The sequence below is a fragment of the Aotus nancymaae genome, unplaced genomic scaffold (assembly GCF_030222135.1).
Source record: "Aotus nancymaae isolate 86718 unplaced genomic scaffold, 86718_ANA_hifiasm-v0.15.2.pri h1tg000028l, whole genome shotgun sequence".
Lineage (NCBI taxonomy): Eukaryota > Metazoa > Chordata > Mammalia > Primates > Aotidae > Aotus > Aotus nancymaae.
Genome location: NW_026988441.1, coordinates 34,531,503 through 34,557,313, shown reverse-complemented (window position 1 = coordinate 34,557,313; position 25,811 = coordinate 34,531,503). Strand labels below are relative to the sequence as shown.

At 55.6% G+C, this 25,811-nt stretch overlaps 2 protein-coding genes across 4 annotated transcripts; both read right to left on the bottom strand.

The window, feature by feature from the left end:
• Positions 1 to 759: 759 nt before the first annotated feature.
• Positions 760 to 17,056, bottom strand: RAVER1 (ribonucleoprotein, PTB binding 1). Of its 2 annotated transcripts, XM_064381884.1 has the most exons (14): positions 16,816 to 17,056; positions 14,208 to 14,274; positions 10,784 to 11,253; positions 6,131 to 6,322; positions 5,903 to 6,032; positions 5,401 to 5,495; positions 4,296 to 4,383; positions 3,813 to 4,024; positions 3,623 to 3,716; positions 3,417 to 3,547; positions 2,338 to 2,412; positions 1,523 to 1,666; positions 996 to 1,079; positions 760 to 906 (listed from the first exon to the last, which is right to left on the bottom strand). In XM_064381884.1, the coding sequence occupies exons 1-14, from the start codon at positions 17,032 to 17,034 to the stop codon at positions 760 to 762; spliced, it is 2,148 nt and encodes a 715-aa protein (XP_064237954.1). In that variant the 5' UTR covers positions 17,035 to 17,056. The 2 variants fall into 2 exon arrangements, with proteins under 2 accessions (XP_064237954.1, XP_012291683.2); XM_012436260.2 differs by having other exon boundaries at positions 3,417 to 3,716.
• Positions 17,057 to 17,302: 246 nt separating this feature from the next.
• Positions 17,303 to 24,488, bottom strand: ICAM3 (intercellular adhesion molecule 3). 2 transcript variants are annotated; one of them, XM_012436257.3, is made up of 7 exons: positions 24,280 to 24,407; positions 23,424 to 23,690; positions 19,202 to 19,507; positions 18,594 to 18,881; positions 18,056 to 18,310; positions 17,687 to 17,935; positions 17,303 to 17,583 (listed from the first exon to the last, which is right to left on the bottom strand). In XM_012436257.3, the coding sequence occupies exons 1-7, from the start codon at positions 24,353 to 24,355 to the stop codon at positions 17,384 to 17,386; spliced, it is 1,641 nt and encodes a 546-aa protein (XP_012291680.2). In that variant the 5' UTR covers positions 24,356 to 24,407; the 3' UTR covers positions 17,303 to 17,383. The 2 variants fall into 2 exon arrangements, with proteins under 2 accessions (XP_012291680.2, XP_012291681.2); XM_012436258.3 differs by having other exon boundaries at positions 17,448 to 17,583; positions 17,799 to 17,935; positions 24,280 to 24,488.
• Positions 24,489 to 25,811: the final 1,323 nt, after the last annotated feature.

Here is a 25,811-nt window from a genome sequence, read left to right as displayed (position 1 = left end):
CAGGGTGGAGACCCTGGGTAGGGTGGCCCAATACCTAGGCCAGGGCTGTTTGGTCCATAGTCAAGCTCCCAGAGCTCCACATCTGTGGCTCTGGCTAGCAGGGCCTGGGGCCCAGCTTTTAAGGCATCAGAAGGGGAGCGGGTTGCGGCAGGGACCCCGGGGCTGGGGTACAGGCCAGATGGGCAGGCAGGGACAGGAGACAGCATGCCTGCAGCAGATGTGGGAAAAAGAGCTGTTTTGAACCGTAAAGTGTGGAATGGTGGCCCGGACAGGCCGGACCTTGAAAGAATCAGAGCTGGGGGTTGTCCTGGGTGGTCTGAAGAATAAAAATTAGAAAAGGAAACAGAAGTCAGCTGTCAAAGTTAAAAAAAGGAGACAGTCTCTGTATCCTCACAGGAGGTGAGGGAAACCTCCAAGGCACTCGAAAGGCCAAAATTACAGGAGCAACGGAGGCAGGAGGTCTCCGGAGAGACGGGCACAGCAGAGGAGGAGATGAGGGGAGGGGAGAGCAGGCCGGGGCCCCTCTCTCTTAAGGCTGCAGGGTTTCGGCGTGGGAGCAGGCCAGAGGCACAGTGAAGCCTCCAGACTCCCCCATACCCCTTGGGCTCCTGGGGCTCCAGCTGGTTGGTCAGTAAAGTCTTTCAGAGATTTTTCTATTACCGAAAGAGAGAAGATGGTTTAAAAAAACACAAAACAAAACACCAGAAAACCCAAAAGCGATTTGGTGCAGGCCCTTGAGTTATCTCTGGCACCAGCCACTTAGAAAATCCTCTTCCGCTTCAGGTAGGAGTCTGCGTAGTGGCCGCCGAGGCCCTGGGAGTGCTGGCCCACGTAGCTGCCTTCTGGGCTGGGCTCAGGGGAGGGCAGCAGGTGGGCAAAGCTGCGTTTCTGGCCACCCAGTGGGGTCTGGAGACAGAGGGCAGGGCAGGGTGGGTCAGGGGCTGCTGGGAGGCTGGGGCTCCCCAGCCCTGCATGTCCCCACCCCTTGCCCGTACCTTCAGCAGGTGGCTGTGACCATTAGGCCCAGGGCCGAGGCCCAGAAGCCCTTCTCCGGAGCCCATCGGGGAAGAGCCGATTGCCTGGGAGAAATGGAGAGAGAGGGGACAGGTCACTCCCTGGGGGCCGGAGGAAGCAACCCTCTGCCCAAGGAAAAGCGAGGGGTTCAAGGGGTTTCGGGTTCAAATTTTGCTTCTGCTACTTTCTAGCTATGAGACCTGGGGCTGTTGCTCCATTTTATCTGAGCCTCAGTTTTCTCATCTGTCAAATGGGGCCAATAGCACCCACAGCCCGGGCTGTAGAGGGAGGAAGTACCAGAAAGCCTGGAAGGCTGGCAGTGCTGGGTGCTTGATGCACAGGGGTGGATGGAGGACGACAGGCTGTTTCTACTCTACCCTGAGCAAGACCAACCCCTGCCACCACCCCAGCTTTGGCCTGGGCACTGAGGGTCACAGAGCCCCGGTAGCAGGCACCCCCAAATCCTGGCTGTCCCAGGGGGCCCTGCTCAGCCAGAGAGGCTCCTCACCTTGCTAAGGTGGCTCTGCTTGAGGCCAGCCTGCAGGCCGCTGGTGAAGTAGGAAGTGGGCGAGCCTGAATAGAAGTGAGACAGGGGCCCCCCGCCACTCCCACCACTGCTCCGTTCGCTGAAGCCACTGGGCGGGGGGGACATCTGCAGAACAAGGGTCGGTGGAGTGAAGCAGACAACTGTAGGGCCCAGCCCTTTGCACAGGATCCTCCCAAATGATTCTGGGCTCTGCAAAGACTAGCTTTGGCTAATAGGAGTGAAGAGAGCTGGCATGTGGGTGCCCGCCTCCTCTTCCTCCTCCAGGAACCCAGGGATCAACACTGCACGAATGGGCACAGAGACACTGTGCAGCCTATGGATGCCAAATATGTGAGGCCGCGTAGCTCACTGAGGCCCGGGAGAGTGGAGGGGACCGCCCACTGCCCTGCAGAGTAGCAAGAAGTAATACAACGCCTGGCATGGCATGGTGGCTCATGTGATCCTAGGAGGTCCAGACCAGCCTGGGCAACATAGGGAGACTTCATCTCCACAAAAAGCACAAAGATTAGTCATCATGGTGGTGAGTCTCTATGGCCCCAGCTACTCAGGAGGCTGAGGTGAGAGGATCGCTTGAGAGGAGTCTGAGGCCACAGTGAGCTACGATGGAACCACTGCACTCCAGTCTGGGCAACACAGTGAGATCCTGTCTCAAAATAACCCACAAAGAACACACAAAATACAAGGTCTGCTCTTCTAGGCTACTAAGTCATGGAACAGCTGGCTTGTCATGCAGTAAAAGCTGATTGCTACACATGCCATACCAGGATGGTCCTTACCTTGTGTCGACTGGGTCCATGAGGCCCAAGGGCTGGTTCCCGTGGGTGGGAGAAGAGCCGCCGAGGTCCCATGTCCTGAATGAAAGCGGGAGAAGCACATTGGGTTGGGGTATGTCCCAGCCTCACCCTGGCTGAACTCCATGCAGAGCTGTCAGGGAGATACCACTCTGGGACTAGGAGGGGGCAAATTTGGGACTGGATGCAGCTTGGCTCTAGCCAGGGATGGCTGCTGTACAGGGGGGTACCCCCCATGGGCCTAGGTGTTTGGAGTTTTCCAGGCAAGATGGTAATTCGAGCTGTGTGGATTCTTGTGGTTTTCCTGTGGTGGCATTAATTTTGGTTATTTGTTTGAAACCCAGCAGGAACCAAACATAACCCAGGTGGCATGTGGGTGGCCAGTTTGCAATTTCTGACCTGCGAAGGAGGTTGGCATCATAGAAGGACCAAATCCCCAGGGGTACAGACAGGAATCAAAGGTGGGAGAGAAGGAAAGAAAGGGCAAGCCCTATATCTGGGGAGAGACACTATGGCCTCTCAGAAGAGAAAGATTGACAAACAGATGCAGGATGACAGACAGACTGAGATGAAAGATCCTCCAGGTCTTGGGAATGGACAGGAAGCAGGGGCTGATGTGCAGAAATGGGAAACTAAGGGCATGAGGCTGGGCGCGGTGGCTCTCGCCTGTAATCCCAGCACTTTGGGAGGCTGAGGCGGGCAGCTCACTTGAGGTCAGTAGTTTGAGACCAGCCTGGACAACACAGTGAGATTCCGTCTCTACCAAAAATTAAAAAATTAGCTGGGCATGGTGGTGCATGCCTGTGGTCCCAGCTCCTTGGGAGGCTGGGGTGCGAGGACTGCTTGAGCCCAGGAGGTTGAGGCTGCAGTGAGCTATCATCACACCACTCCCCTCCAGCCCAGGCAACAGAGGGAGACCCTGTCTCTAAAAAGAAAAGAGACCGTATCCGGCACGTTCCCTGCTGCTTCTCTAGCATGTGGCCTAGCCCAGTCAGTTGTAGAAAAATATCAATTTGGAAAATGATTTGGCCTCAGGGGACAGAGAGCCACAGCCAGGCACTCACCGAGGGGTAGTCGAAGCCGCAGCTGTCAGAGAGCCCTGGTTCAGGGGGCAGGCGGGTGCTGCTGAGGGGGCTGAGCAGGCGGGACTTGAGCTGGAAGGCTTTGCTGCTGCTGCTGCTGCCACCTCCGGGGGCTGGGGGGTTAGGTGGGGGGCCCTCAGCTGGGTGGCGGCTTCTCCCAGCGCCTCCCCAGCCCCGGACCTCCTTACCCGCCATGTTGCTGGCCGGGAGCAGGCTGTGTAGGTTCAGGTAGGGATTCAGGGGAATCCGGTAGTCCTTGGGGGGCTCCCCCAGCAGTGAGACCTGCAGCGGGAGGGCTGGATTCGAGAAGGCCCCCAGGAGAGGGGTCCCTGAGGAACAAGAGGCTTGTGTGGTGCCGCGCGCAGGGCAGGGCCTTACCCCAGGGGGTGTCGGCAGAGGCACACTGTCTTTCTGGAGGCCTCTGAGGCCAGAGCCTCGGAGCCCCACGGGGGCAGGGGGAGGAGTGAGCCGGGCCGCTGGGGGACCCAGGCCCAGGGACTCCCGGTCACCCCCAGCAGGGCCAAGCACGGATGGCAGCAGGGGTGGTGGCTTCCCTCGCCGGGGTGGCAGCTCCGGGGGCAGGCCCCCTCCTAGGGAGGGAAGGAGGATTTCAGGGTCCCAGGCACACAGGACCCCTCTCCCTAGGGCTCTCCAGCTCCCACCTGGACCAGGGCCCAGTGCTCAAGGGACAAATCCATGCTGGCCACTGAACAGAGCTCATGCCTGGGCCTGGGGTGGGGGACACCCAACTGACGGGACCAAGGCGCTGGGACCCACAAGGTTGGATCACTCGCCCAAGGCCACATAGCAGGGAAGGAAGGGGAAGGGTGTAGGGGACACTGTGGGCGGGGTCTGCATTACCTGGAGGCAGCTCCCCAAGGAGGGGGTTGGCCGGCTGGGCCCCAGATTGGAGGGCGCCCAGGGGTGAGTCTCCCAGGATGCCAGGCTTCTAGGGACAGAGCACAGATAGCTGCAGATGGGGACAGGGTGGCCCAGGGAAGCAGACAGGTGTGGCCCAGAGTCTTGGCAGACACACCCGGACTCCAGGGCACAGCCAGTGCTGGGCAGACAGGCATGGGGTTCCCCACTGCCCACCACCCTCCACCCCCATCACTCATCCCATCAGCCATGGTGACCGAGGGTCTCCTGAGCATCCGGCCCCAGCACCCTGGCTGATGATCACAGCACAGTATCAACTGCAGCCATATGGAGTGGGACAGCCACACAGGATTTCAGCCACTTTTAGTCACAGAAGGCCAGACCCACAGGCTCATATACTGTCAGTTACCACCAGACACAGACACACCAATGCTACTGACTTATAGAATCCAGACACCAGACAAGGCGGAGCATGAGTGTCTGTTTGTGGATCTGTGTGTGTGTCTGTGTGTGTAGATCTGTCTTTGTTTCTATGTGTCTGTGAATCTGTCTTGCGTCTCTGTGTGTGTCTGCGTCTACATGTCTTTGTGTGTCTATGTCTCTGTGTGTGTATAGCATCTTTGTGAGTCTGTGTATACCTGTTGTGTGTGTATGTGACGTGTGTGTGTGTGCATGCGTGCGCACTGAGGGGGTGGGCCTGGACTTTCTTCTCCAGGTGGCTCTTCCACAGGGGAGCTTCCAAGCAGAGTCTATTTACAACCCAGTGCCCTAAAGCGGCTCTCCCGGCCCACACCTAGTTACAGGCTGTAAATGGGCGTGTCCAGGTCCTCTGACCCCACCCCAGGCACCAAGGCCAGGGGCCCTCTCCAGAATGGAGGGAAAGAAGGCAAACCCTGTCATGAGCGATTGCCGGAGGGTTTGGGGATGTGGGTGGAAAAGGCAGGGGCTGGGGGGAGTCAGCCTCACCCTGGTTCTGGGCCCCCAGGGCACAGCCAGAGGTCCCCCCCACTCCACCGATCACGCCAGCTGTGTTGCAAAGAGTGTGGAGGGGCTGTGGAGCAGTGGGTGAGGGGGACACGTGTGTTACCTTCTGGCTCTGGGTCTGCAGGGCAAGTTGCAACAGCGCTGTGGACAGGGCTGGTCCATTGAGCAGCGGCATGGCAGGGGGGGCACCCAGGAGGCCTGGAGGGAGACACAGGGGCATGGGCAGGGGTGCCTGTGTCCTCCCTCCTGCCTCATGACACATAGCTCTGATGAACCCATTGATAGGGCAGGAAACTGACGCTCTGAGGCATGGGTGGGGTGGGCAGTGGACTTGCCCAAAGGAAGGGCCTAGAACGGGCAGTGGCTACTCCGGTAAAGGGTGGCCCCCTCTCGCCAGCACCCACCTCACTGCAGGCTGCTGTGTGGCCCTGGTCCTGGCCTCCAGCTGTGGACAGCAGCAGCTCCCCCCACGACTCCACTCTCCCCCTCAGCCCTACTCCTGGGGCTTCAGTCACTGGGGCCGAGATGAGCAGTATTGGGGAGTGCCAGGGACAGGGCTGAAGCCCGTGTTCTGCACACTGGGCCCCTGCCCAGCCCCGACTTACCCTGCTTCCCCCCCGTGCTGCCGTGGAGCAGGGGGTTGAGCAGCAGCTGGAGGGAGGCGGACGGGCCCAGGTTGTTGAGCAGCTGCAGGATGTTGGGCTCAGGGAGGAGCCCCTTCCCCCGATTGAGGGCCTGCAGGAAGGGGCAGAACCAGCTCAGCGCGCCGCTGGGGCCCTCACATCCCCACGGGGTGCCCATCCCCACTGCCACTCCTACCCACACACGCTCACCGTGGCCTGGGCAGCGATGAGCGCGGCCAGCATGCTGCGGCCGGGGGGCCCAGGGGCGCAGAAGGAGACTCGAAGGTGGCTGCCCCCCAGGGCCAGGCCGTCCGCCCGCTGCTGCGCCTCCTCCGCCATCTCAGCCGTTTCATACTCCAGCACCGCAAAGCCCTTCAGCTGCCCGTCCTGGCCGCACGCCAGCTGCGGGGGGAAGGCAGACGGTCACGAGCACCTGGGCAGCAGTGACTGCACCACCCCAGGAAGTGACAACTGTAACGAGATGTGGGGGGTGAACTCCACGCCAGGCTCTGTCCTGTCCCTCGTTCCTGCATCAGCTCATCTGATCTTCCCAACGACCCTGGGAGGCTGCATCATACCCATTTCTCAGAGAAGGCGAATGAGGCACAGAGAGGTCAGCGCACCCAAGGCCACGCAGCTGGACGGAGGGCAGAGCTGGGAGCCACCTCACCACCAAAGCCAAGGCCACAGAGGGACTTGGGACTTCAGAGTACACCAAGGTGCAAAGTGCGGGAAGAGGCACGTGGCTTTGGGGTGCCGCCCGACGACCAGCCTCAGGCCAAGGACGCTGTGGCTGGGGCCGGGAGGGGAGAAGCCCAGCCTGTGACTGAAGCAGGTGGCTTCCGAGCTTGGGTTCCAGGCTGTCTGTAATCCCAGCACTTTGGGAGGCCAAGGTGGGCAGGTCATTTGAGGTCGGAGTTCAAGACCAGCCTGACCAACGTGGCGAAACCCCATCTCTACTAAAAATAAAAAATTAGCCGGGTGTGGTAGTGCATGCCTGTAATCCCAGCTCCTTGGGAGGCTGAGGCAGGAGAATCACTTGAACTCAGGAGGCGGAGGTTGCAGCAAGCCGAGATCACACCGCTGCACTCCAGCCTAGGCAACAGAGACTCCATCTCAAAAAAAAAAAAAGAAAAAGGGCAGGCACTGTCAGCACCCCTACTTTGTAGGAGAGAAAACTGGGACTCAGAGACGGATAGACCCTTGTCCAGGCCACAGTCTAGAGCTGGGATCAGACAAGGTCAGACTGATGGCCTTCATGGGACCGGCCATATCAGTGTGGTGGTGATGGCTGTCCCAAGAAACAGTGCTACAGCTGGATGAGGTGGCGCCGGGCTACAGATCCAGCTGGGGCGGGAGTACTGCTTAAGCCCAGGAATTCAGGGTTATAGCGAGCTATGATTGAGCCACTGCACTCCAAGGACAGAGCAAGACCCTGTTGCTTAAAAAAAAAAAAAAAAAGAAGGCCAGGCGAGGTGACTCATGCCTCTAATCCCATCACTTTGGGAAGCCAAGGCGGGCGAATCAGGAGGTCAGGCGATTGAGACCATCCTGACTAGTATGGTGAAACCCTGTCTCTACTAAAAATACAAAAAATTAGCTAGGTGTGGTGGCATGCGCCTGTAGTCCCAGCTACTCGGGAAGCTGAGGCAGGGGAATCACTTGAATCCGGGAGGCGGAGGTTGCAGTGAGCCGAGATCGAGCCACTGCACTCCAGTGTGGTCGACAGAGTGAGACTCTGTCTCAAAAAAAAAAAAAAAAAAGATAATCAGCAAGGGGTAGGGAAGGTATAGGGAGCACCCCTTCACCTCTGCCCATGCTCTGTGCCAAGATCTAGGCATGGATCTCCCATAATCATATCCATTTTTTTTTTTTTGAGACAAAGTTTAGCACTGTCACCCAAGCTGGAGGGCAGTGATGCGAAGGACTCACTGTAACCACCACCTCCTGGGTTCAAGTGATTCTCGTGCCTCAGCCTCTTGGTAGCGGGGATTACAGGCGTACACCACCATACCTGGCTACTTTTTTTTTTATTTTTTATTTTAGTAGAGATGGGGTTCATGTTAGCCAGGCTGGTCTCGAGTTTTTTGACCACCGCGCCCTGCTGTTTTTCTTCTTGTTGATTTATTTATTTATTTTTTGGGACAGGGTTTCACCATGTTGGTCAGGCTAGTCTCCAACTCTTATTCTTAGGTGATTTACCCGCCTTGGCCTCCCAAAGTGCTGGGATTATAGGTGTGAGCCACCACTCCTGGCCTTTTTTTCTTTTCTTGAGATGGAGTCTCACTCTGTCTCCCAAGCTAGAGTGTAGTGGCGCAATCTTGGATCACTGCAAACTCTGCCTCTCAGGTTCAAGCTATTCTCCTGCCTCAGCCTCCAGAGTAGCTGGGATTACAGGCCTGCGTCACCACATGCAGCTAATTTTTTTGTATTTTTAGTAGAAACAGGGTATCACCATGTTGGCCAGGCTGACCTTAAACCCCTGATCTCAAGTGGGCCACCCACCATGGCCTCCCAAAGTGCTGGGATTACAGGCATGAGCCACCACACCCAGCCTGTTACGTTTTTTAAATATAGAGATGGGGTCCCACTATCTCACCCAGGCTAGTCTTGAACTCCTGGTCTCAAGCGATCCTCCTGCCTCAGGCTCCCAACAGATACCTAGTTTAAATGGGGCACCAATACCCCACTTACACGAGAGGGACCCACTCAAAGCCACAGAGGTGAGGGTCTGAGCCCAGGTCTCTCTTTTTCTTTGAGATGGAGGCCTAGCTCTGTTGCCCAGGCTGTAGTGCCATGGTGCTGTGGTACGACTCACTGCAGCCTTGGACTTCCAGGATCAAGCGATCCTCCCACCTCAGCCTCCTGGGTAGCTGGGACCACAGGTGTGCCATCACATCTGAATAATTTTTGTACAGACAGGATTTTACCATATTGCCCAGGCTGGTCTCGAACTCCTGAGCTCAAGGGATCGTCCACCTCAACCTCCCAAAGTGTTGGTGTTACAGGCATTGAGTCACTCTGACCAGCCAGGACTATCCCTTCTAAGCCTCTACACTGGCCTTCTCTTGGCTGGCCCAGGCTCTGGAGCTAGGCTGCAGCATTCAGATCCCAGCTCTGCCAGACCCTGTCTATTAAACCCTGGGCAAGTTACTTGACCCCTCTGTGCCTTGGTATCCTCACCTGAAAATGAGAAATGAGCTACCTGCCTCTCAGGGTTGACATAGGATGAAGCAACTGAAGGTTACATACTCAGAATCCACAGCACATGCTGGAGGAATGACCCCTTTGGGATCTCTGGGGATCAAGACCTTTTGGGGGCTCTTACAGAGTGAGTCTGGCCTATTCTTGCCCCACTGCGCCTGTCTCAGGGCGAGGCACACACACAGAAGTGTCTGGCATGTGCGGCCTGAATGAACGAGGGACTGTTTTGCCAACCCATTGTGCAAGTACTGAGTCCCTGCTTACGGAGAAGGGAAACTGCAGATCAGAGAACCAGTGACTGACCTGAGCTAGAGGGCAGGGCTGGGATCTGGTGAAGACTCAGTCTCTGACTTCAAGGCTCAAATAGACTGTGGGCTCCTCTGCAACCTCCTCAATGCCTGGCCTGGGTCAGGGACCCCATGGGAGGTCTGATGAGGGTACTAGTGAATGAGGAGGTGACTGGTGAGCAAGCCTTGAGATCCACAGTTACAAGGGTGACCTCCTCTGCATCTGACAGAGGGACAGTAAGGCCGGAGGTTGCACAGGGATTCAAATCCCTTGGCCAGGCACAGTGGCTCACGCCTGTAATCCCAGCACTTTGCGAGGCCAAGGCAGGCGGATCACCTGAGGTCAGGAGTTTAAGACCAGCCTGGTCAACAAGGCAAAACGCTGTCTCTACAAAAAATTCAAAAATTAGCTGGGCATGGTGGCTGGCACCTGTAATCCCAGCTACTCAGGAGGCTGAGGCAGAAGAATCACTTGAACCCGGGAAGCAGAGGTTGCAGTTAGCCAGGATTGGGCCACTGCATGCCATCTTGGGCGACAGAACAAGACTGTGTCTCAAAAAACAAAACAAGTGGCCGGGCACAGGGCTCATGCCTGTAATCCCAACACTTTGGGAGGCCAAGGCGGGTGGATCACAAGGTCAGGAGTTCGAGTCCAGACTGACCAACATGGTGAAACCCCATCTCTACTAAAAATACAAAAATTAGCCAGGTATGGTGGCACGTGCCTGTAATCCCAGCTACTCAGGAGGCCGAGGCAGGAGAATCGCTTGAAGCCGGGAGGTGGAGGTTGCGGTGAGCCGAGATCACGCCACTGCACTCCAGTCTGGGCGACAGAACAAGACTCTGTCTCAAAAACAAACAAACAAACAAACCAAAAACAAATCCCAGGACTCTCATCAACTGCACCACGTGGCCTCTCTAGCAAGAACCTCATTCAAAGCTGTATGATGTCACCAGTGCCTTACTGCAAAAGGATCTAGGAGATTAGGAAAGGCAGATGAAGCTGGGTGCAGTGGCTTACGCCTATAATCCCTGCACTTTGGAAGGCCAAGGCAGGTGGATCACCTGAGGTCAGGAGTTCAAGACTAGCCTGGCCAACATGGCAAAATCCCATCTCTACTAAAAATATAAAAATCAGCCAGGTGTGGTGGCGGGCACCTGTAATCCCAGCTACTCGGGAGACTGAGGCAGGAGAATTGCTTTAACCCAGGAGGCAGAGGTTGCAGTGAAATGAGATTGCATCACTGCACTCCAGCCTGGGCAACAAAGTGAGATTCTATCTCAAAAAAAAAAAAAGAAAAAGAAAAAGCAGATGACTCCTTCCAGTGCTCCGGCCTGGTGCCTGCTCCCCAGTGCTTTCCACAGAGCTCACCTGGCAGAAGGTGGGGGTGTGGACAGCCGACAGCGCCCGGCGCAGAGCGTCCACATCGTTGAAGCCAGGTGGCAGGTGGTCCACACAGAGGCAGCGGGAGTGGAGAAGGGCAGGCGTCAGCTGCCCGGCATCCGTCCAGTGCACGTAGAGGGTGCGCGGGCCCAGCGGCTTGCCTAGCAGGTCCGACTTGGCGCGGGCGGCTGAGTCCTTCTTCATGTACTCAGCAAAGCCGTAGCCCTTGGAGTGGCCGGTGCGCTCACTGTAGACCAGGAAGCAGCGCTCCAGGCTGCCGAAGGGCCGCACCAGCTCCTCAAACTGCTGCTGCGTGAAGCTGGGGGGCAGGTTGGCCACGCACAGCAGGGCATCCGTGGGCTGCAGTTGCACCGACAGCTCGCGCTCCCGCAGGCGGCTCTGGTGAAAAGCGCGGATGGCGGCCTCGGCCTGCTCCCCATTCAGCAGGGTCACAAAGGCTGCGGTGGGAGGAGAGCAGCTCCAGGTCAGTGGAGCCCCAAAGGCCTGCCCCTCCACCCGCCACCCTCCAAACCAGGTGGGACCTGCAAATGCTGGGCATCTCGGGTACCTGTGATCTGAACAGGTGCCAGCCTTGGTGACTCACACAGGCAAGTGAGCCTGCCACTGACTCTGGACTCCACGAAGCCTGCTCCCTCTCCCAGCCCTGCATCCACCTGCACCCACAGCAGCACCCACCAACTGTGGGCCTGGCTCTGTCCTAAGAATGCCATGGATCACTCAGGTGATATCAAGGGCGGTGGTTAAGCCCATGCTCATTGGAGCCTGGAGTTAAGCCCCAAGCCCCAGGTGGCTTTGGGGGTATCAGTTTCCTCATCTGTCAAATGGATATAACTTAATCATCACAACCAACATTTTGACAGCAAGGAAACGGACCCAGAGCAGCACCCCTGTGCCTGAGTAGGGGAGCCTGGACTTGAACCCAGGCAGCCAGGCTCCAGGCTCCAGAGCCCCACTCTACAAACTGCTCACCCCTGCCACCTTTCCAGGCCACCAGTGCCCCTCAACCCTGAGGCCACCTGCTGCCGTGGATTTGCGATCCACCCAGCAGCTGCAGGAAGCTTTTTTCAAAACGATAACCCAATCACTCCACACCTATCTGGTGGCTTCTAGCTGCAGGGTGCAGGGCAGCCTACATGGGCTCGCTGACCTCCCCTCATCTCACCATTGCTCCCCCGACCACGCCAGGCAAGCTCCAGAGAGGCCTTTGTAGCTGCTGTTCCCTGAGCGTGGAACACTGAGCTCCACCTCCTCACCTGTTAACCTGTACCCATCCACAGATCAGACCTCAAATGTCACTTCTCCCATAAAGCCTACCCGGACTGCTCCTGTGTCAGATCCCAGCTTTGTGCCCCCACTGTGCCCTGTAGCTTTTGGTCCCAAAGGACCATTTCACCTTCATATTTGCAGTTGTTTGAATAACATCCTCCTCCCAAGAACAGACTGTCTCTGTCTGGTTCAGATCTATGTCCCCTGCACCTGGCACATAGTAAGTGCTCAATAAATACATGTTGAAAGACTATGCGAACAAAAGTGTCACTCGACATCTGGATCCCTGGTGCCAGAGCATACTAGGTGCTCAGCAAACATTTGACTTGTTGACCCTGCCACTGTTTACCAAGTGCCTACTACTATGTGCTGGAATCCCAGTGTTTTAGGCTTTTTTTTTTGAGACAGAGTCTCACTCTGTCTCCAGACTGGAATGCAATGACACAATCTCAGGTCACTGCAACTTCCACCTCCCGGGATCACACAATTCTGCTGCCTCAGCCTTCCGAGCAGCTGGGACTACAGGCGTGCGCCACCACGCCCAGCTAATTTTTTTTTTTTTTTTGTATTTTTAGTAGAAATGAGGTTTCACCATGTTGGCCAGAATGGTCTCGATCTCTTGACCTCATGATCCACCTGCCTTGGCCTCCCAAAGTGCTGGGATTACAGGCATTAGCCACTGTGCCCGGCCTTTTAGGCATTTTAATGTATTTGGTTCCATGGCCAACTCAGGCAGGTCATGTTAGGAGACACATTACGGTCATGCTTACTTTGTTGGTGAGAAAACTGAGCCCAAGGAAGGGTAAATCACTTGCCCACAGCCACAGACCAGGATTCAAACTCGAGGTCTTTTTGCCTTCAGGGCCCAAGATTTTAATCACTACCCTAGCCTGCCAGGTAGGTCTCTGAGGGACACCTGCCCTTCGCTCTTTCCCACACATGTTACAGGCTGCAAGCAAAGGCCCTGGGAGGTCTAACGCCTGGCACAATGCCTGGCGGACACAGACACCCACTGAGGCACTGAGGGCCTCCCACTTGGGGGAACCACGGCTGACAAGACCTGTCCCCATTCTCATGCAGCTGACCACTCCGTAGAGGAGGCAGGTGGGCGGGCCAGCAACAACAGCCCAGCCTGCTCAGTGCTATAACGGGGAGCTGCCCAACCCCACGTGGGTGCAGCCTGGATAGAAGAGAGGACAGCAAAGAACAGTGGCAGAGTGAACGGCCCAGAACCTCATGGGCACCCAAGAAGACGATGGCAAGGCTGAAGCACATCCTCCCAAGGCAGCGTGAGGAGGAGCCTCAGATTCTGAGAAGAAAAGAATGATCAAGGTTAGGAGTAGGTTTGATCAGACTGGCAGTAAGACTGGAGCTTGCTACCTGGGAGAGAACAAGTAGCAACATGAAATCATGGTGGTCAGGGGAAGGCAGCCATTTAGGCAGAGATGGAGGGGCACGGCCCAGGTGGAAGCCAAAGGAATAGAGCATTTAAAAAAGACCACACAGGGCCGAGCATGCTGGCTCATCCCTGTAATCCCAGCACTTTGGGAGGCCAAGGCGGGCGGATCACTTGAGGTCAGGAGTTCGAAACCGGCCTGGCCAACATGGTGAAACCCCATCTCTACTAAAAATACAATTAGCTGGGTATGGTCGTACACACCTGTAATCCCAGCTATTCAGCAGGCTGAGGCAGGAGAATGGCTTGAACCCAGGAGGCAGAGGATGCAGTGAGCTGAGATTGTGCCACTGCATTCCAGCCTGGGCGACAGAGTGAGACTCTGTCTCAAAAAAAAGACTATACAGGTGGAGGTAACTGGGTGACTGGCTGAGCCAAGAGGGACAGGAAGAGAATGAGCCCAAGGCCAAGCGTTGTTAATTATTCATTCAATGCCAAGCAAGTGGAGTAGGAAAAGAATCAGCCCAATGTTCTCCAGGAGAACATGAAGGCTGTCCCAAGACAGGCACCCAGGATGACAGGCAGATGGGGCAACCAGCCATGCTGGACTGGGGGGCAATACTGGGCCTGCAGCAATGTCGACAGTTCAGGGCAGCAGACACCGGGCCAGGGCCCTCCATCTTCAGGGACAGTCACCCCTGCCCTGGCCCACCCCATGGCCCCACAAACCTGTCCCTTTATATTTGTCCACAAAACAGTACTTGAGTTCATAGGCACGGAGCAGGTCATGCACTTCCTGTGGAAACAGAAGAGAAAAGACAGTTACTAGAGATGGAAGAGGGCAACCCAGCGCTGCCTTCATAGCTGCCACCAGCTCTGAAGGCAGGTCAATTACCACCCCCCATTTTACCAATGAGGAAATTGAGGCTCAATGTAATAATTTGGCCAAGGTCATTCTGCCCATACCTGGCAGAGCTGGGATTCAGAACCTGGCTACAGAGTGTGCTATTACCCAGTACAACATGCTCTTAGAGGGAATTCCTTTAGCTGGCTTATGCCTGTAATCTCAGCACTTTGGGAGGCTGAGGCAGGTAGATCACCTGAGGTCAGGAGTTCGAGACCACCCTGGCCAACATGATGAAACCCGGTCTCTACTAAAAATACAAAAATTAGGCCGGGCGTGGTCACTCATGCCTATAATCCCAGCACTTTGGGAGGCCAGGGGGCGGGGGTGGATCAAGAGGTCAGAGTTCAACACCAGCCTGGCCAACATGGTGAAACCCCATCTCTAATAAAAATATAAAAATTATGCAGGTGGTTAGTGTCCTGCCTCTGCCAGCAGCGGTGCCGACTACAACTCCTGATCGGGAGCTATTTTTTTTCTAAAATAAAAAGAAAAAAAAGTGAAAAAAATATAAAAATTAGCACCTACTCAGGAGGCTGAGGCAGGAGAATACCTTGAACCTGGGAGGCGGAGGTTGCAGTGAGCCGAATGGCGCCACTGCACTCCAGCCTGGGACAGAGCAAGACTCTTATCTCAAAATAATTAATTAATTAATTAAAAATAAAAATACAAAAATTAGCCAGGCATGGTGGCACACACCTGTAATCCTAGCTACTAGGGAGGCTGACATGGGAGAATTGCTTGAACCTGGGAGGCGGAGGTTGCAGTACGCCACTGCGCTCTAGCCTGAGCAACAAAGAGAGACACTGCCTCAAAAGAAAAGCAAGAGTATGCCTTTAGGGAAGTCATTTAACCCTCATGAACCTCCTTTTGTAAGATTCACTGTTTCCAACAACTGTGTAAGTGATACTAACAAAGTCATTTTGTACATGAGAAAACTGAGGCTAGGCCAAGTGAAGAGACCTGCTGGAGCCCTGCATTTGGGCAGCACAGTGGGGGCAGCACAGCGGCCGGATGCCGCCCACGGGTACCTGACTATAGAGCCCACATACTTAGCTCCACATTGTGTGGATGCACATGCCTCCCAATTTCCTCCTGCTGACAAGGCTTTGCTCTTGCAAGCCAGCTCATTTAGTTTTCTTCCTTTTTTTTACAGATAGGGTCTTGTTCTATTGCCTAGGCTAAAGTGCAGTGGCACGAACATAGCACACTGCAGCCTCAACCTCCTAGGCTCAAGCAATCCTCCCACCTCAGCCTCCTGAGTAGCTGGGACTACAAGCACACACTACCATGCCTGGCTAATTTTTTAAATTTTTTGTAGAGTAGGGGTTTCACTATGCTACCCAGGCTAGTCTCAAACCCTTGGGCTCCAGAGGGCCACTTGCCTCAGCCTCTCAAAGTGCTGGGATTAAAGGCATGAGCCACCGTGCCCATCCTCTCAAGCCAGCTTTGAAGGCAAAGTGCTGGGGCCAGACACACTGTGCATCTTGCAGGAGAAACAAAATGTGTTCCCAGCTGAGAGACTGTAGACACTGGGAGGAAGACCCAGAAAGAAACCTGACCATCCTTAATGATGCCTGCCCCATCTGTCCCCAAATTCAGCCCCTCCCAAAATCCTGGGGTCCCACTAGCCACATGCCCACCAATGGGCAGGGAGGGCCAGTGGCAGGTGTGCTGATGGCCCAGAGAGCAGGGAATCTCAGCAGCAGGAAGCGAGAAGCTACTTCACTGCCGTAGGGCAGGGCAGTATAGATGCCGTTTCCCTGGGTCCAAAGAGCAATGGGAAACGCTGCCCCATGCTGGCCCCATGAAAAAGGCACTCCAAGCAGGAAGATTAGCCACGAGGGGCTCCACAGAACACAGGCCTCACTTCCTTCCTGTAGGTCTGTAGGCTGGTGACAGGAGACCCCATTTTCCCAAATTAATCCTGAGGTTTTGGGGGCCGAGACCCAGAGACTGCTGTAACTTCCGGATTTATCTGAGAGCAGTGAATACACGCGTGATATGAAGGGGCATACTCTCAGTAGTCCTGAAACTTCTAGATTTGAGGTCCCGCCACCCTGTGCTAGAATGGGTGCAGAAAAGCACCATCCAAGCAGGGGGCAAAGGTGGCCCAATGTACTGGCCCATTCACAATTCCCCAACAAGGCCAAAGCTGTCTGCCCCCTTCCATTCCCCGCCCCCTTCCATCACTTGGTGTCGCCCAAGCCTGTGGTCGCCCCTAGCAACGCCCTCCCTCACATCACAGTTTCCCCTTTCATCACCGCCCCCCCCACATCCCGCTCTTGGTCTCTCCCGATCCCGCGTGGATCGGCTGCTTGGACGCCCCGGTCAACGACCCCCGCGCACTTCAGTGTTGGTGTCGCCCACTTCACCCCCGCGCACGCGCACCGTGGTATTTCCCGCCACGATCCCACACCGCCCCCCCCATACCTGGTTGGTCACGTCCCCCGGGAGGCCCCGGATCAGTATCTTGCGGCGGTTACGGAACTGGCGCTCGGTGTGTTCCAGGCGTTTCCGGATCTCTTCTGGATCTAGGGGCGGTAGCTCTTCTTCGGGCGCCCGGCGCTCCGCAGCATCCCCAGCTACGACCTCGGCCCCAGACTCCGGGCTCAGCGGGGCCCGGTGAGTAACGGACACGTCCGCCGCCATCTTGGGAAACCCGGCGCCTTCTGGGACCAGCGAGCCGGGGCGGAGCGGCATAGAGCGGCAACGAGGGCGCGCCCGGCGATTGGCTGGGAAAAGCCCCACCTCCTTCCCTCCCCCCTCAGCCCATTGGCTAAACCCCCGCCCGCTTCTCAAGAGTTCAAGCTGCGTCTGCGCGCCACAGATCCTGCCCCCTTCCGCAGCAGCGACGCCACTCAGTAGATGTGCACCTGAGTGGGAGAGCCGTGCAGCGCGGGTGGAATCAAACCACGGATTAGGGAATTTGAAGGCTTTATTGGTGGGGAATCTGAGGGTACAGCCAAGCCCCCGCCAACTTTGGCCCAAGATCCCAGCGTCACTCAACTCTGGACGGTTCTTCCCTCATTGCCTCTGTGGGCATAGACGTGAGGGGCAGAGAGGGGCTCTCCTGCCTAACATGGTACAAGCCTCTCTGTTTCCGCACCCAGAAGACGTACATTAAGGCCACTACGACAGTCACCACGCCCAAGGTCGTTAACACCGCCAATAAGACGGGGACAAAGTGGGAGTTCCAAGCTGTGCAGAGAAAGCGCGAAGTCAATATGCGTCCCCCCTGTCTCTAACACCCCCCCGCCTCCCGGGCTTGCCAGTCCAGCCCCGTGGCCCCGTGTTAGCTCACCCTCAATGTTTATCACCACGACCAGGGTATATTTGCCCCGTGAGCTGACCGCTTGGCATTGATAAGTGCCATTATGTGTTACATTGACCAAGAATGGGATCCCCACCGGCACCTCCTGGCTGGAGCCTTCCTTCAAACACCGCAGCTGCGGGGACGGGTTGCCCCGGGCTTGGCACTGCAGGACCTGTCTCGTTTTATCTTTCCACTTCAAGTGCTGGGGACATTTGGCTCGGTCAATTCTGGGACCATCTGTGGAACCACCATGTGTGATCAGACACCCAACACACCCAAGGCACAGTGGGGCAGAGGAGCATCTAATCTTTCCAGGGCAGGGGCGGAGGGATTAAAAGGTCAGGGTGACCGACTCACACAGGACACGCAGCTGGACACTACTGTTCCTGTGCAAGAACTCGCCGTCCACCTCGAGAGTGGCACTGCAGAAGAAGCTGCGTCCGTCGTCATTCTCGGTAGTATTTAGCTGAAGTTGAGCTGGCTGCCCTGGGGCCGCGGCCGGAACTCCGTCCAGCGTGACCTGGACTCGAGCCCCAGCCATGCAACTCACGATCACTGTGGACCCCTCGGGGGCACTGGGCTCGCTCAGGTTCAGAATGGGTCCTAGGAAACCTAAAGGCGGGGCATTGCCCAGGAGCTTAATGAACAGGACCTTCCTATGGATCTAGCCGAGCCCTCCGCCCTCCCCTTTTCTCTCGGGATATCCGAGCCACGCTTTCGGCATTTCAAGCCTCGCCCTCTTTGTGGCCTTTGTCCAATTTCGGGCACTCGGGCCCTGCCCACGTTGCAACTACTACTGGGGCAAGTCAGGCCCCAACTTTTCGTCTAGTCTCCGCCCCCTCTGACACGCCCCCAGACTGCTGAGGCCGCGCCCCCTTTCCACGCCCCCTCTTACTAAAGACCGTCAAGTTCTCCCGGGCCTCGAGTCTCTCGCCCCCTAGGGTAACGTTGCAGGTGATCTGTCGGGCACCCTCCTGATCTGCGCGCGCCGTGGCTGTGGCTGTGGCCGTTAACATGTCCCCGTGGTTCGTGACTGTCGCATTCAGCACCTGGTCCCCCAGCGCCAGATGGACCTGGGCCTCTGAGGCCGGAAAAAGCCCGTCTAGGGTGCAGTCCACCGGCCACGAGGTTTCCACCTCCAAGAACCGGGGAACCACGAGGCGCGGTGGTGTCACCGGCAGAGCTGGGGAGAAAGGTAGGCATCAGCACAGCCCGTAGGACTGTGCCTTCCCCCAGGACACCCTCATCACCCCCAATCAGGATATTTTGCTGACTGGGTCACCCATTCTTTCCAGGACACACCCACACAGCCTTGAAAACGGCTTTCTCCAAAGATCCGATGGCTCGGGCCTCCCTTCTGGGGCCACCCTGCCCAGTAGCCTGGGGCTTTCCTTCCCAGAAGCCTGTGAGGTCCAGGGCACCCCACTCTTAGGAATCCCAAAGCCAGGGCACCCTCTACCGTGGCTCAGCTCATCACCCACGGTCTGAAGCCCCTTCTCTCACCAAAAGTTCGGAGCCGGCGGGGGGCTGAGGTGTTCACTAGCAGTCTCAGCCCTTGGGGCCGCAGGTCCAGTTCTGTGCGGCATGAGAAATGGGCTCCGTGGTCACTTCTGCTGGCCAGCACAGTGGCAGTGACCTCCGTGAGCTCTTCCACTGCGGGCTGCCGGCTCAGCTCCTCCTCCCAGCGGAGCAGCACCACCGTGAGGCTGGTCCGGGGCGACCCACCCTCCACTTGGCAGTTCAGGGTAAGGTTCTCACCCACTGGCTGCCAAGGTGGGAGGGGTGCCAGCTCCACCCGCTTCGGGAGCCCTGAAGGAGGAAGGGAGGATGGCACTTAGTGGGTCCCGCAACCCATCCCCCAGGAGTGGGGGTGGAGACAGGGCGGCCCTGCTGAGAACTTTCAGCTTTGAGTTAATAAACTTAGAGGGCTTAGAACTGGGCCAGTCGAGGTGTCTGCTATTATCATTAGTGCTGTGATTATCATTTCCTATGTTGTCAGACACCTTGCCAGGTGCTAAACAAAATTTTCTGTTCTCAAGGATGTCACAGTTAATTAAAAAACAAAATGAGGAAGGAAGGGATTAACGTTTATGACTAAGATATTAACATTAAAAGTTCCTGTTGATATCTTTCCTTAGACCTTTAAGGGGTCATCCACCTTCATGCACACAACAACCTAGTGAAATCTTCTCTATTCTCTCTTTATTTTTTGAGACAGAGTCTCCCTCTGTTGCCAGGCTGGAGTGCAATGGCGCCATATCGGCCCACTGCAACCTCCACCTCCCAGGTTCAAGCGATTCTCCTGCCTCAGCCTCCCGAGTAGCCGAGACTAAGATCTTGAACCACCACGCCAAGCTAACTTTTGTATTTTTAGTAGAGATGGGGGTTTCAGCATATTAGCAAGGATGGTCTTGATCTCTTGACCTTGTGATCTGCCCTCCTCAGCCTCCCAAAGTGCTGGGATTACAGGGGTGAGCCACAGGCCTGGTCTTTTTTTTTTTTTAGTAGAGACGGAATTTCACCATGTTGCCCAGGCTGGTCTTGAACTCCTGAGTTCAGGTGATCCACCCATCTCGGCCTCCCAAAGTACTGGGATTATAGGCGTGAGCCACTGTGCCCAGCCCTTTCTCTCTCTCTTTTTTTTTTTTGAGACAGAGTCTCTCTCTTGTTGCCTAGGCTGGAGTACAGTGGCACGATCTCGGCTCACTGCAACCTCCACCTCCTGGGTTCAAGCGATTCACCCACCTCAGCCTCCCAGGTAGCTGGGGTTATAGGCGCCCACCATCACTCCTGGCTAATTTTGCATTTTTTTTTTTTAGTAGAGTCGGGGTTTCACCATGTTGGTCAGGCTGGTCTTGAACTCCTGACCTCAGGTGATCTGCCTGCCTTAGCCTCCCAAAGTGCTGGGATTACAGGCCTGAGCCACCACGCCCGGCCTATTTTTGTATTTTCAGTAGAGATGAGGTTTCACTGTGTTGGCCAGGCTGGTCTCAAACTCCTGGCCTCAAGTCATTCACCCATCTAGCCTCCTGAAGTGCTGGGATTACAGGCATGAGCCACTGCACCTGGCCTTTTTCTCTTTTATGGATGGAGAAATATATGGCCCAGAGAGGGAAGGTGAATTGCTTAAGGACACACAATCAGTAAGTGGCAGATCCCAGGCTAGAATGTGGGTCTCCCAACCCACAGACAGGCCTCCTGGATGTCATGTCTAGGGACTCCGTGGGCCTCTCCTGCTAGCCTCTGGCCCGAACAGCTGCTTTGGCCTCTACCAGAGATCAGTTCAGTTCTGTCCAATCAGATTCGGGCACTCAGGGCTTACCTGGCTCACCAGCCCTGTGGCAGCCTCTGAGGATACTCTAGCACAGTCACAGGAGACTTGACCCCCAGGCTGGGTGCCCTCCCAGGTACACCTACAAAACCCTGGCCTCAGACCAGGCATGGTGGCTAATGCTTATAATCCCAGCACTTTCAAAGGCCAAGGCGGATGGATCACTTGAGGCCAGGAGTTGAAGACCAGCCTTGCCAACATGGTGAAACCCCATCTCTACTAAAAATACAAAAACTAGCCAGGCATGGTGGTCTGTGCCTGTAATCCCAGCTACTCAGAGGCTGAGGCATGAGAATCGCTTGAACCCAGGAGGCGGAGGCTGCAGTGAGCTGAGATAGTGCCACTGCATTCCAGCCTGGTGACAGAGTGAGACTCTGTCTCAAAAAAACAAAACAAAACAAAAAAACAAGGCCAGGCGAGGTGGCTCATGCCTGTAATCCCAGCACTTTGGGAGGCTGAGGTGGGCGGATCACTTGAGATCAAGAGTTTGAGACCAGGCTGGCCAACATGGCAAAACTCACTACTAAAAACACAAAAATTAGTCGGGCGTGGTGGCACATGCCTGTAATCCCAGCTACTCAGGGGGCTAAGGCAGGAGAATCGCTTGAACCTGGTAGGCGGAGGCTGCAGTGGGCTGAGATCATGCTACTGCACTCCAGCCTGGGCGACAAGAGCGAGACTGTCTCAAAAAAAAAAATCAAAAAGTAGGCCAAGCATGGTGGCTCATGCTTGTAATCCCAGCACTTTGGGAGGCCAAGGCGGGCAGATCACTTAAGGCCAAGAGTTCGATACCAGCCTGGGCAACATGGTGAAACCTTGTCTCTACTAAACATACAAAAATTAGCTGGGTAGGGTGATGCACACCCGTAGTCCCAGCTACTGAGCAGGCTGAAGCAGGAGAATCTCTTGAACTCGGGAGGTAGAGGTTGCAGTGAGCCAAGATCATGCCAGTGCACCCCCACCTGGGCAACAGAGTGAGACTCCATCTCTAAAAATAAATAAATAGATAGCCAGGGACAGTAATCCCAGCTACTGGAGAGACCGAAGTGAGAGGACTGCCTGAGCCCATGAGTTTGAGACCAACTTAGGCAACATAGGAGATCCTGTCTCTAAAATAAAAGTGTAAAAAAGCATAAATGTAAAAACCTCCACTCACCTGCTGGCTGAGAGGGGTACCCCCTTTTTTGGCTTAAGACACAGGGTCTTGCTTTTTCGTACAGGCTGGAGTGCAGTGGTGCAATCATACCTCACTGTAGCCTCAAACTCCTGGGCTCAAGCAATCCTCCCACCTTGGCCTCCCAAGTAGCTGGGATTTCAGACATGTGCACCATGCCCAGCTAATTATTTTTAATTTATTTCTGTAGAGACAAGGTGTCCCTGTGTTGCTCAGGCTGGTCTTAAATTCCTGGGCTCAAGCAGTGCTTCCACCTTGGCCTCCCAAAGTGTTGGGATTATAGGCATGAGCTACTGCACCTGGCCAGCACATACCGAAAATGCTTGTTGGGATGCTGGGCAATGCGGCTTATGCCTGTAATCCCAGCATGTTGGGAGGCTGAGTCGGGTGGATCACCTGAGGTCAGGAGTTCAGGACCAGCCTGGCCAATATGGTGAAACACCATCTCTACTAAAAATACAAAATTAGCTGGGTGTGGGGGCGTGCACCTGTAATCCCAGCTACATGGGAGGCTGAGGTAGGAGAATCACTTGAACCCAGGAGGCGGAGGTTGCAGTGAGCCAAGATTGCCCCACTGCACTCCAGCCTGGGCAAAAAGAGTCAAACTCCATCTCAAAAAAAAAAAAAAACTTGTTGGGGCAGAAGTTAATTGATTTCACAACTGCTGCCTTGGCATGAGATTAAAATGTGTCTCTATGTCTCTGTGTGTCTCTCTCTTTGCTTTTTTGTTGTTCTTTGTTTGTCTGAGATGGAGTCTTGCTCTGTTGCCCAGGCTGGAGGGCAGTGGCAGGATCTGGCTCACTGCAACCTTTGCCTCCCGGGTTCAAGTGATTCTCTGCCTCACCCTCCCAAGTTCAAGTTATTCTCTGCCTCACCCTCCCAAGTAGATGAGATTACAGGCACCTGTCACCATGCCCAGCTAATTTTTTTGTATTTTTAGTAGAAATGGGGTTCTACCATCTTGGCCAGGTTGGTCTTGAACTCATAACCTTGTGATACACCCGTCTCAGCCTCCCAAAGTGCTGGGATTACAGGCGTGAGCCACTGCACCCAGCCTTCTGTCTATCTTTGTATCTCACACAGAAATGTCCAGGTCTGAGCTCTGGGTCAGAGCCCTAGTCCATTCTTTGCACACTCAGGGTCCCCACTCTCCCAAGCCATTGGCCTCCTGCCTGCACCACTGCCGGAGAACAGTCCCACCTCTGGACACATGGACTCACTGTAGACGGTGATGCCAGTGGAGCCTATTATCTGCGAACCATTGCAGTACCCTGAGCAGAGGATCCGGCTGTTGCCAGTCACGTTGCTGACCCAGAAGGCTAACCAGCCTGTGCCATTGTCCACCAGCTGCTTTGATAGGGACGTCTCCAAGGTGACTTGCTTAGCGCTGGGACAATCAGTACTGCAGTTCACCAACAGGGAACCTCCAGCAGGAAGCACCGGGTTCTGGGGCTCCACCCGCAACAGGAACTCCTGCCCCTGGACACCTTCAGGAACACGAAGAAGTCCTGGTGCTTGTTTCCTTGCCCCCCAACCCAAGCACCAGCAGATCCCACCATTTAACACCTCTTTCCTTGTGCCGAGATAGAAGGGTTCCTGCCCTCATGGTCCAGTGGGAAAGGCAGGATCCATCGGGGACCGGGGAGAACTCAGAAGGAGGCCAGAAGAGGCTCTGATCCGGCATAGGAGGAGGTGAGTCAGGGAAGGCTTCCTGGAGGAGGGGGACCATGCCAGCCTGAAACTGAAGGCTAAGTAGGAGTTACCAAGTGAAAGGAAAGGGTGATCCTGGCAGAGGGAACCACATACACAAAGGGCAAATGTCTGGAGTTCAGATGGAGCAGGAAGCGTGGGGGTGTGTGTGTGTGTTGGGGGAGAGGGGTGGCGGACAAGCCGCATGCTGGGGACTGACCATCTGAAGGCTGAACTAAGGAACCGGAACTTTCTTCCGAAGATACAGTGCCAGCAGCCAGGGCGCAGTGTGGCAGGATGCGAAGAGGGTTGCTTTCTCTTCCTCCACCCTCTACTGATCCCCAAAACCCAGCCCTCTCCAGCCCTCCCTGGCTTGACTGGCCTCACCTGGGGTCAGCAGACAGCAGACCAGCAGAGTCCAGCAGGCCTGGAGCCACGACACGGCAGGTATCATGGTGGCCATTCTGACAGAGGAAGGTGCCTTCTTGAGGTGCCGAAGGGCAAGCAGGGGCGGGGTGGGGGGGAGGCGGGGCTCCCACCGCGAGAGGAAGCACAGCGGTTAAGATTACAGAAGTCTGGGGGCTGCACCTTGCCCAGGCCTGCGGGTGGAAGGGGATGCTGTGGCCCGGAAGGCTAGGGTGGGGGACCCAGACGGGGCCCAGCAAAGTGGCCAGCACTGCTGAGTCGCTCCCAGGGACAGGGCTGGCCTCAGTTGCACTTTTGGCCCCGTTCAATTCACAGGAAATGCTAACTAAACTGGCTTCCTATGTTCTCAGCACTGGGGAGCCTGGGGTAGAGAGGGGATGAGACACCTCCTTCCGGTTGAACTTATGTTGGGAGGGGAATATGTGGTCCCCAGAGAGGAAATTAAAGGGGAAACCTGCCAGCACCATTGTTTAGGCGATAAGGCGGGATTTTGAGGCAACATCAAAAAACAAAAACAAAAACAAAACACACAGAAACAGGGTATTGCAATTTTGCCCCGACTGGTCTTGAACTCCTGGCCTCAAGTGATCCTCCCATTTTTTTTTTTTTTTTTTTTTTGAGACAGAGTCTTTCTCTGTTGCCCAGGCTGAAGTGCAGTGATGCAACCTTGGCTCACTGCAGCCTTCATCTCCTGGTTCAAGTGATTCTCCTGCCTCAGCCTCCTGAGTAGCTGGGTTTACAGGCATGCACCACCACACCTAGCTAATTTTTTTTTTTTAAGTAGAGACAGGGTTTCACCATGTTGGCCAGACTGGTCTCGAACTCCTGACCTCAAGTAATCTGCCTGCCTTGGCCTCCCAAGGTGCTGGGATTACAGGCATGAGCCACTGCGCATGGCTGATCCTCCCATCTTGACCCCAAAAAGTGTTGGGATTACAGGCTTGAGCCACCTCGCCTGGCCACCTTTGAAGATCTTGAGGACACCTCCCTATCTTTGAAGATCTGGGGACCCCCCATCCCCTGCACAAAGAAGAGGCAGATGTTTTGGGGACAGCTGAGTCCCTGAGCCACTGTTGCTCCAGGATTCTACTTGGTTTTTGTTTTGTTTTGAGACAGGGTCTCACTCTGTCACCCAGGCTGGAGTGCAGTGGTGGGATGTTGACTCACTGCAGCCTCCGCCTCCCGGGTTCAAGCGATTCTCCTGCCTCAGCCTCCCGAGTAGCTGGGACTACAGGTGTGCACCACTATGCCCGGCTAATTTTTGCACTTTTTGGTAGAGATGGGATTTCACCATGTTGGCCTGGCTGGTCTTGAACTCCTAACCCCAAGTGATCCACCTGCCTCGGCCTCCAAAGTCCTGGGATTACACGCCTGAGCCACCTCACCCTGCCTTCCAGAATTCTATTTGTAACTGGCCTTTACTCCATCCTGTTGCCCCCTTGCTCACCCCTCCAGGCAGCTGGTCACTTCATTCCAAGGGGAGGCACCAATGA